Source organism: Jatropha curcas, chromosome 7, assembly GCF_041381405.1.
Source record: "Jatropha curcas cultivar XTBG-Jc1 chromosome 7, XTBG_Jcur_1.0, whole genome shotgun sequence".
NCBI lineage: Eukaryota > Viridiplantae > Streptophyta > Magnoliopsida > Malpighiales > Euphorbiaceae > Jatropha > Jatropha curcas.
In genome coordinates this window covers 22,072,432-22,083,943 of record NC_143157.1, presented here as the reverse complement: position 1 = coordinate 22,083,943, position 11,512 = coordinate 22,072,432, and the positions used below count along the sequence as shown (strand labels likewise).

Here is an 11,512-nt window from a genome sequence, read left to right as displayed (position 1 = left end):
TATTACCATGTGAAATTCAAAGCCTTCTGATGTCTTTTTCATAGCAAGTGAATGTATCTGTTCTTTCCTAGCTTGTTAAGTGTTCTTCCTTCCTGACAAATGGTTTGATGTAGTGAAGAAGGTTAAAGATATTATCTTTAGAAGTTATGGAACTTTATGAGAAAATGGTCTGCAAATATTACAGCACATTTTCTGAAACACGCAATATATATATATTCTTCTTTTTTGCATTGGGTTTGTTTGATTTTCTTTGCTAAAAGCATACATGATTGGTTCAAAGAGAACCTAAAAAGGTATACTTATCTGAAAATAATTTATAGAATGTGTTAAAGATGCTTTGCATGTTCTTTTCCTTTTTCTTTGTTTGGTTTGGGTTTGTTATGTGATGAATGTCAGTTGATAGAATATTAAGACAATAGCCAGACAGGATTGCCTTTTAGGTTAACTTCTTTTTGACTTTGTTCATATAAGCTGGAGAAACCAAACAAAAGCGAAGTAATAATATTGTTTGATTGATGTGAAATCTTCAAATATCCTGTTAATATAGTTGACTTGTGTATTAAACAGGTCATTGATTTGTGTTTAAAACTCAAAAGTAGCTTTTAGCATAAAAAAAGAATGAGATTCCTTATAGTTGAATTGTAATTTATGCTCCTAAACAACAATAATAATAAAAATAATAAAGTTACTGGTGATTGTTGGTCGCAGGTTGTAACTCTCAAGAAATTTTGTAATATATTTGTTGATGTTGATGGATTATAAATAAGTCATGCTGCTCCTCGTGAATTGCTCGAGACTCAGCTCCAAAAAAATGTTAGGATACCGGTAATAAAATTACGAGAATAATTAAGCAGCGGAAAAATTAAAATTGGGACACAGAAATTTACGTGGTTCACCCTCAACTGTTTAGGGTTACGTCCACGGGACCAACTCCGAATAATTTTTCCACTATTAAAAATAGTAGGCTTACAAGAGAGTAATACAAAAATAGTGGCACTCACAAAGTGTTTCCCAAAAACACCCCAAAATAATTTCTTCACTATTTTCTCTTCCCTAATTTTAGGAAATTTTTCCTAAATTATAACTCTCTCTCTCTCTCTATTTTCTATTCTGCTGCGAGTTGTGTTTTGAGCCTTGGCTCATATCCTCTATTTATAGGAGAGGATTGGAGAGAGCCGTGCATTACTCATGCACGGCTCTCTGTTTCGTCAAACTTTCTTTTCTTTTCTTTTTTTTTTTTTCTTTCTTTCATCACATGTGTGGGTAGGCACCGCCACCACCAATAAAAGTTTTTGTGAGTCACCTTGAGTAGGTACCGACACTACCAACAAAGAATTTGTGGGTCCCACTTGAGTGGGTACACCACCACCAACAAATCTCCCCCTGCACGCTCAAGTGGGGACGTCAGCCAAACTCTCCATCATCCCTGCAGCTAATCGGCAATATTCAAACTTGTTTTTTGGAAGAATCTTCGTTAACATATCTGATCCATTTTCATATGTATGGATCTTCTCAAGCTGTAACTGCTTCATCTCCAGTACATCCCTGATCCAATGATATCTAACATCAATGTGCTTCGATCTTGAATGAAAGGAGGAATTCTTCCCAAGATGAATTGCACTCTGGCTATCGCAGAATATCAAATATTGTTCTTGATGAATTCCGAGTTCATTCAAGAACTTCTTCATCCACAGCAACTCTTTGCATGCTTCTGTTAGTGCTATGAATTCTGCCTCAGTTGTTGATAGAGCAACACATTTCTGCAATCTTGATTGCCATGACACGGCTCCCCCTGCAAATGTGATTAGATACCCTGATGTGGACTTTCTCGAGTCAACATCCCCAGCCATATCTGCATCTGTATAACCGACTAATACTGGCTTCTCATCTCCAAAGCATAAACATACTTTGGTCGTACCTCAAAGATATCTGAAAATCCATTTTACTGCAGCCCAATGTTCCTTTCCAGGATTTGAAAGAAACCGACTCACTACTCCGACTGAATGAGCAATATCTGGCTGTGTACAAACCATGGCATACATTAAGCTTCCAACTGCTAAGCATATGAAATCTTTTCCATCTCTTCCTTCTCTCCATCAGTAGAAGGGCACTGTTTTGAGCTTAATTTAAAGTGATTAGCAAGAGGACAACTAACCGCTTTAGAATTCTCCATTTTAAACCTGTGAAGTACTTTCTCAATGTACTTCTCCTGTGACAACCATAATTTCTTGGTTCTTCGATTTCTTGTAATCTTCATGCCAAGAATCTGCTTTGCTGGTCCCAAGTCTTTCATAGCAAAAGACTTACTCAGAGAATTTCTTTACGAAGACACAGTGATCTGAAGTAGTCTTTTTATAACCTTGCTCCCCCATGACAGACTCAAACTTCTTGTACCATTGTCTTGGTGCATGCTTCAAGCCGTACAAGCTCTTCTTCAGTTTACAAACATAATCTTCTTTCCCCTTTTTTATGAAACCCTCTGGCTGCTCCATGTATATTTCTTCTTCCAAATCTCCATGTAGGAAGGCAGTCTTTACATCCATTTGCTCGATTTCCAAATTAAAACTGGCGGCCATTCCGAGCACTGTCCGAATGGATGTCATTTTCACAACTGGTGAAAAGATTTCATCAAAATCAATACCCTTTCTTTGATTGAATCCTTTCACAACCAGTCTAGCTTTGAATCGTGGTTGGGAGCTGTGTTCTTCCTACTTGATCCTGAACACCCACTTGTTCTTCAAAGCTTTCTTGCCTTTGGGCAACTTTACCAGCTCAAATGTTTTATTCTCATGTAAGGATTTCATTTCATCTTGCATGGCTTCAATCCAGTTCCTTTTGTGTTCACTTTCCATTGCTTCTTCAAAGCATTCATGTTCTCCCCCGTCAGTCATCAATACATATTCATTTGCTGAATATCTAGTAGATGGTTGTCTGACTCTACTAGACCTTCTTAATGTTTGAGAACCTTCCGGTGCTGGTGGCTGAACATGAACACCATCAAAATCTTCTTCTGGTTCATTCTGATGAGGAACTTCTGGATTTTCTAACTCTGGCTCTTGTTCTTGTGGAATAGTCTCTTCATCTCCAACTTGTCTTTGTTCTGCTATTGGAGGAACTATTTGCACATTTGTTGAATCATCTTCAGATCTATCGGCAGTTTGCTTCTGAGTCTTTTCAACATCTTCAATAGTCTGATTTTCAACAAATACAGCATCTCTACTTCTTATCATCTTTTTCTGGATTGGATCATAAAATCTATAGCCAAATTGATCTTGGCCATAGCCGATGAATACACATTGTCGAGTCTTGACATCAAGCTTAGACCTCTCATCCTTAGGAATATGCACGAAGGCTTTGCATCCAAACACCCGCAAATGATCATACGAAACATCCTTTCCTGACCATACTCTTTCTGTAGTATCATACTGAAGAGGAACACATGGTGAACGATTTATAAGATGAACTGCTGTAAGAAGAGCTTCACCCCAAAATCTTTTAGACAACTTTGCATGTGAGAGTAAACATCGGACTCTCTCCATCAAAGTTCTGTTCATCCTCTCAGCCAAACCATTTAGTTGCGGCGTCTTGGGAGGTGTTGTTTGATGTCGAATACCATGCTCTTTGCAGAAAGCATCAAATGGCCCAGTGTATTCTCCACCATTATCTGTTCTGATGCACTTCAGCTTCTTGCCTGTCTGTCTCTCAACCAAGTTTAGAAATTGTTTAAAAACATCTAAAACTTGATCTTTAGACTTCAAAGTGTACACCCAAGTCTTCCTAGAATGGTCATCGATAAATGTTATGAAGTATCGATTTCTACCATATGACATCGTCAATGGTCCACATAGATCTGAATGTACCAGATCTAACACATTCTTCATTCTAGAAGGCTGAGAAATCTTGAAGGCTACTCTATTATGCTTTCTTGCCATACAATCAGAACATTTCTCTAAATGGACTTTATCCAATCCAGATAGCATGTTGTTCTTGACCAGAGTTGTCATTCCTTTCTCACTCATGTGGCCTAGTCGTTTATGCCACAATTCAACTGCACTGTCATCCTCAGCTACATTAAAAGCATCTCGGGAGAGCTTCGCATGCATCACGTACAACTTTGGATCTTTCTTTCCATTGGCTATCACCATGGAACCTTTTGTGAGCTTCCACTGGCCTTTTCTGAAGTTGCTGCAGAAATTTTCATCATCTAGTCTGCCAACCAAGATTAAATTAGAATGCATGTCTGGTACATGCATGACATCTTTTAAAATTAATCTCGAACCATTTTCTGTCTCCAGGCAAATGTCTCCCTTACCGACGACTTTCAACAGTTTGCCATCTGCTATCTTGACCACACCCAGATTTTCTGGTGTGTAAGATGAAAAATTTTCTCTCCGAGATGTTGCATGAAGTGTAGCCCCACTATCAATTACCCAACTGGTCTCCTGGGTTGCAAGATTGATAGTGTCTTCAATGAACAGTTGGAACTCAGCAATGACATTGGCTTCATCATCACTGCTTTCTTCTTTCTTTGCTTTGCCTTTGATCTTCTCCTGATCACTTTTAAACTTCCGGCAATACCTTTTAATGTGCCCCTTCTTTCCACAATGATGGCACACAATATTGGCAAATTTGTTTGAATTACCTCTGCTCTTATCTCTAGCATTTGAACTTCTAGATTGGCTCCTCCCTCTAGGCTGGTTATTTCTTTTAGCATCTGCTAAAAGTATGTCTGACTGAGATGAAGAAGAATTCTGTGATTTGCGTCTCATTTCTTCATTTAGAACAGCAGTTTTAACAAATTCCCAGCTAACTCCACTATGTGGTGTGGAGTTTGTTATTGATATCTTCAAAGTCTCCCATGACTCTGGTAAGGAGGCAAGCACCATAAGGCCGAGGATTTTATCATCAAATTTTATGCCCATATTTGACAGCTGGTGAATGGTCGCCTGCATTTCACTCAAGTGATCTGCTACAGAAGTACCTTCTTGGTATTTGAAATTCATCAGCTTTGTCAAATAAAATAATTGGTTGTTGCCGGATTTTGAGGCATATAGCTGTTCAAGCTTGTCCCATAATGTTCTGGCGTGAGTCTCGTTACAAATATGGTTATACACATTATCATCGACAAATTGTCGAATATAACCACAAACTTGTTCATGCTCAAAAGCCCATTCTTCATCAGTCTTGTCTTCCGGTTTGCTTGAACCAAACACGGGCAAATGCATTTTGGTTACCATAAGGAGATCTCTCATTTTATTTCTCCATATATGGTAATTTGCGCCATTTAGACTGATCATTTTTCTCGTTCTAACTTCCATGACTTTTGAGTGAATAGTAACCGTATATGTGAATAGTAACAGTATACGAGAATAGTAACTATACACGTAAATAGTACTATACGTAAATAGTACCTGTATGTGTGAATAGTACTATACGTGAATAGTGTTGGGCTTAACAGTGACGAGCTCAGCAACAGTAACGTCAATAGTAACTATTCACCATCAACTGAGAGTTACTATTTTACTATTCATCATTTTGCAACGTCTTTCCAAGCGGACTGCACCAACGGACTCGTCGTAATTTTCTCGTCTTCGTGGTATATTTATTTTCAAAATATATCCACGGATCCAGTACCGCTATCTGACCGGCTGAACCAGGCTCTGATACCACTTGTTAGGATACCGGCAATAAAATTACGAGAATAATTAAGCAGCGAAAAAATTAAAATTGGGACACACAGAAATTTACGTGGTTCACCCTCAACTGTTTAGGGCTACGTCCACGGGACCAACTCCGAATAATTCTTCCACTATTAAAAATAGTAGGCTTACAAGAGAGTAATACAAAAATAGTGGCACTCATAAAGTGTTTCCCAAAAACACCCCAAAATAATTTCTTCACTATTTTCTCTTCCCTAATTTTAGGAAATTTTTCCTAAATTATAACTCTCTCTCTCTATTTTCTATTCTGCTGCGAGTTGTGTTTTGAGCCTTGGCTCATATCCTCTATTTATAGGAGAGGATTGGAGAGAGCCGTGCATTACTCATGCACGGCTCTCTGTTTCGTCAAACTTTCTTTTCTTTTCTTTTTTTTTCCTTTCTTTCATCACGTGTGTGGGTAGGCACCGCCACCACCAATAAAAGTTTTTGTGAGTCACCTTGAGTAGGTACCGACACTACCAACAAAGAATTTGTGGGTCCCACTTGAGTGGGCACACCACCACCAACAAAAAATACATACATTTGAGTTCATTTTGGAAGATTAACGAGATGAATTTTAAGTTTTAGAATGAAGTTCATTAGTTGGCTTGTGAACTAGTTCGATATTGATACTTCCGTTTTAGTTCATGAGCTAGCTCAATGTTGGGAAAATCGCTATTTTTCCGCCCTTCGGACCGGCTTCAAGCAGGAACAAATGAGAAAATAAAATAATGACTGAGAAATTAAAGAGAATAAATAACACGATTATTTAACGTGGAAAACTCCCCAAGTGGAGAAAAAACCACGGCCGTTGCCAAACGACTACCAAGAAAAATATTCACTATGCGGCAAAATTTTTACAACCACAATTACAAAATATTTTTCTACCCGACACCCTCAAAACACCCCAAATATTTTATACTTCAAGGGACTCAAAAAGATTTGCTTTAAATCCCTAATATAAAACACATTCAAGTGTTTTTGGTGTGTTTAGAAACCTAAACCTTGGCTTCCTTTTATAGCCAATCCAACCACACTCAAATCTCAATCTCCCCGATGTGGGATTGAGCAAAACTATTTTTTTTTTTTAATTTTTGTTTTCAACAAAGGAGGCTAACAATCTCCACCTTGAAAAAAAAAAAAAAAAAACACAACATTGCTATCGACAATCATAATTCTTATCGTCAAGAATTATCCTACTCCACCATAAAAGAGTATTGCCACTTGGAACCACTTTACTGACTCCAAGAATTTTCTATCGGCCATGTCGAATCCCGCTAATAGTTTATGGTGCAACCCTCCTATTGACTTTTTTGAGAGTTCATTAGCCATCGGCATATTTTTTCCACCACACTTTGCATCAACTGTCAACCAATGCCGTGCGCATTTCCGTGGACCAGCTACCAATAATCCATCCTCTTCCATGGCATCTTAACGGGTAGCAATCATGCCATGAGGGCACACATCTCTCAATTACAGAGAGAACACATCATCTCCTTCGCCACAGGAGATCACATTGGCAGCAACAACATTAGAGCTTCTAGCCGAATCAGCTCCACCGTTCGGGCAATCCTTCCTCACGTGTCCAGTTTGACCACAACCCTAGCAGACAACCTTCCTCTTTCCGGAGCTTTTATTCTTTTTCCTGGTACCGACAGATAAAGATGAATCCTCATATGATTTATTTTTCATTTTATTCAGTCTTCTCTCCTCAGTAATGAGCTTACTAACCACATCCGCATACACCACTTCCTTACTACCATATTTCAGAACAGGTTTCATGTGCTCATATGTCGAAGGAAGTGACAGGATGAGTCGGAGAGCTTTATCTTCATCTTCGGTTTGCACTCCAAGAGTTTCCAATTCAGAGACGATACCGTTAAGAACACTCAGGTGATCTGATAGCTTTGTACCTTCCGCCATTTTCAACGTGTGAAATTGCTCCTTCAAATATAACCTGTTGGATATATTTTTTCCCTGGTACAATTCTTCCAGTTTCTCCCACAACTCCTTTGTCGTGGACAATCCAAGCACATTAGCAAGAACATTTTTTGCTAGACACATGCGAATTTGACTTGCCGCTTTGATATCCAGCTCCTCCCATTCTTCATCGCTAATCTTGGATTTTTCTGAGTTTCTATTGCCACTGTCTTTTCCTGAATTCTTTCCGCCGACTGGTTTACCCTGCAAAACCTTATGCAATCCAGACTGAATCAACACGTCTTTGACTTGCACTTGCCATAATGCAAAATTCATTCTCCGTCAAATTTCTCAATCTCACATCTCATAGCCGACATGCTTACTTGTGCTTATAACAGTGAACCCAATAATTAGTGAAGTAAACCGATTTGACAATACACATGAAAGACCACAATGATCTCCTAGACAGTATTACCATTCCACGTAAAATCCCAGTTGGGCGGAGGGGTCACAAGTGGTCCCACTTAAAATCCGGCCTTCTAGACAGAAGTTACGTGCACGGTATATTATCAGAACTTTAGTACTAGAATAACTTCAATAATTATCGTCAAGACCTTCACCACCGGTACTCAAGCACACCAAAGCAAAGCTCCACCCGCTTCAAGACTTCCAAAACTCCACCTGCTTTTAAAATAAAATAATTTCTAACAATAGTATTTCTGATGTGGAAGATCAGACTAAGCCGCAACCACAGTGCATACTTATAATTACAAGAAATTATTTTAACACTAAAAGCTCCGCCTAACAACTAGGCTCTGATACCACTTGTTTGGAAAATCGCTATTTTCCCGCCCTTCGGACCGGCTTCAAGCAGGAACAAATGAGAAAATAAAATAATGACTGAGAAATTAAAGAGAATAAATAACACGATTATTTAACGTGGAAAACTCCCCAAGTGGAGAAAAAACCACGGCCGTTGCAAATGACAACCAAGAAAAATATTCACTATGCGGCAAATTGTTACAATCACAATTACAAAATATTTTTCTATTCGACACCCTCAAAACACCCCAAATATTTTATACTCCAAGGGACTCCAAAAGACTTGCTTTAAATCCCTAATATAAAACACATTCAAGTGTTTTTGGTGTGTTTAAAAACCTAAACCTTGGCTTCCTTTTATAGCCAATCCAACCACACTCAAATCTCAATCTCCCTGAAGTGGGATTGAGCAAAACTTTTTTTTTTTTAATTTTTGTTTTCAACAAAGGAGGCTAAACACTCAAAATGTAAACGAGCTCGAACTTGAGTTTATAAATACATTTGAATTTAATAGATCATCGAGTCTGTAAACGAGCTATCATATTTTTACATTTTTTATTACAGAATGAGTTTAAGTGAGTTTGAGCTCAACTCTTTTTTAACGACCTGAGCTTAAATTTAGTAGAATTCGATTTAAATCAGTTGTATATATTTCTAGTTAATAAAATTATTAACGAATCACAAAAATCAGAAATTAATAATTTTGAAGTAATAAGAACAAATATTCAATTGAAAATCATAAATGATTGAAGGTTGGTATACATCCTTTTCTTTCTCGATCTTGAAGATCCGCAATTACCTCTCTCAATTCAACTTGTCAGGTATAAGACAAGAAGCTATGTAATTAGTGAAGATGTGAGTGTCTCCACTAACAACAAAAGGATTTATTTATGTGTTTCATTTACTAATAATAATTTAAGATGTGAATGTCTTATTAATGTTATTAAATTGTTGATCATATTGAACTTTTCAGTAATTTATCAGTATGGGTTTATTGGGCTGGGCAAGAGCCTATGATTATTGTCAAGTATCCAGTTAGGGCCCAGAGTAGTATTAATGGACCTCAAATTCACATAACAATTTATCGTTTCCCATTTTTAGCACCAAAATCGGTCGGAAGTAGCAAGAACCGGTCGGAATCAGCCTATTTCCACAATGATTTTGGCTATTTATGCTTAAAAAAAAAAAAAAAAAAACAATGGGATGTTAACCTGTGCGTTTTTTGTGCATTTCCTATTTAATTAATTAAAAAAAAAAAAGAAAAATGACAGAACCGAAGTTGAAAAGCTGAAATTAATAAGTCTGGATGAGAATAACTTATCTAGACTCGTCTATAGCTGCACTAATAATCAATCAATAAAATTTTTTGTTTAAAAAGGGAGTATTTTTAAATATTGATAAAGTGAAAATACTTTTTAAAATTCTTTATTTTTATTAATTTTGTCTATTGGTGGACTTATAGACCAAATCTAGATAAATTTTTTTCGGTCTGGACTGATTCTACTCGAAACCAATTAGACTCGAAAAACAGTTTCTTGAATCAAAACCAGCCGTTCCTGGAACCACCCGACCCTGCCCTAGCCCCTAAAAACCTCAGTTGATGAGCAACAGAAGGGAACATTAGAAACATCGAAACGTGGAAGCAACGTGTCAAATGTTTGTACATAAAGTGATACGTGTCAAATCCCATAGTCAAAAGGTGTCAACTGCTCCTTCCCCACGTTGTCATCCATCTACAGAGTCACACCGATTGTACCCATCCGCACTATATAATTTTAATTTACGTGCAGGTTTGCAATGGCGAAAGAGAAGGGAGGATTCTGCAACAAAGGAAATTAAATAAACAAAGAAAGAAAGGAAGAAGAAAAAGGAAATGGCAGCAATATTTTTGTCAAAGAGAACCACCATTAACATCTCTAAAGCATCACTACTAAAACAAAAGCCTCCTTATGTCTGCTTTTCCACTGCCTTTGAACGTGCTGAGACAAGAGGAGAAGGAACAGGACCAGATGTGAGACCAGAAATATCAAGTAACGATCCAGCAGGTACTCAAAGGCATGTACGAGGCAAAGCAACAATCATTAGACATGGATGAGAGCGCAACCGCTGGAGCAACTCAGTTTGTAGCTGACTCGGCCAAAGAAGGTGTTCGAAAAGCTACAGAAATTGCAGATACTGTTGGAGATACAGCTAAAAAGACCATGGATGGTGCTTGGAATGTAAGTAAAGAGATTAATCAAAAGATTAAGGAATCAGTAGCCGATAATGAAATAGATGTACCAGTTGATACTGTTGAATATAGAAATTACATGGAGAGAGGAATAGAGGAGTTAAGGAGAGTAGGTTTTTGAATTGTCAAAAGTTTTGTGCTATAGATTGTCATATGAATCAAATGTTTTTCTTTTTTAAAATAATAAATAATAATATAAATACTGTAATTATACTGTAATAATCACTAAAAAAATATTGAAGTACATTCAAAATTGTTCCAATAATCCAATAATCTCGGGGTTGATAATGTTTTATGATGAGACGATGAAGTTATCAATTTTTAGTTTATTGTATAATTTTCGAACAATCCAATTATAATACTGGAATTTAGTCTATCAGTTAAATTTGGAAAAAAAAGCTACCTATGAGAGCACCCTGAAAAAGCTATCTACGAGAGCAGCCTGCAATAGAAGCAGAGCAGCCTGCAATAGAAGCAGAGCAGCCTGCAATAGAAGCAGGACACGTGGAAAGAATTTTCGGATTTAGTTCATTAAATACGAATCCAATTGAATTGCAGAATTAGGACACGTGGAAAGAATTTTCGGATTTAGTTCATTAAATACGAATCCAATTGAACACAGAGCTTTTGGATTTAGTTCACTAAATACGAATCCAACTAAACACAGGGAGGGATTGGATTTAATTTACTAAGTACCAACTAAACACAGGGAGGGATTGGATTTAATTTACTAAGTACGAAAGTTCACTAAATACGAATCCAACTAAACACAGGGAGGGATTGGATTTAATTCACTAAGTACGAATCCAACTAAACAAGAATCCAACTAAATACGCTTGCA

At 37.3% G+C, this 11,512-nt stretch overlaps 1 protein-coding gene across 1 annotated transcript; it reads left to right on the top strand.

Moving 5' to 3' along the window:
• The first annotated feature begins 10,226 nt into the window (after positions 1-10,226).
• LOC105637744 (uncharacterized) lies at positions 10,227-10,879 on the top strand. Its single transcript, XM_037639881.2, has one exon. It carries the CDS (start codon positions 10,499-10,501, stop codon positions 10,790-10,792), a length of 294 nt encoding a protein of 97 aa, XP_037495809.1. The 5' UTR covers positions 10,227-10,498; the 3' UTR covers positions 10,793-10,879.
• The last annotated feature ends 633 nt before the right edge of the window (positions 10,880-11,512 follow it).

Coding starts and splice junctions, on each gene's coding strand:
- LOC105637744 (XM_037639881.2), top strand. CDS start 10,499: ATGTACGAGGCAAAGCAACAATCATTAGACATGGATGAGAGCGCAACC.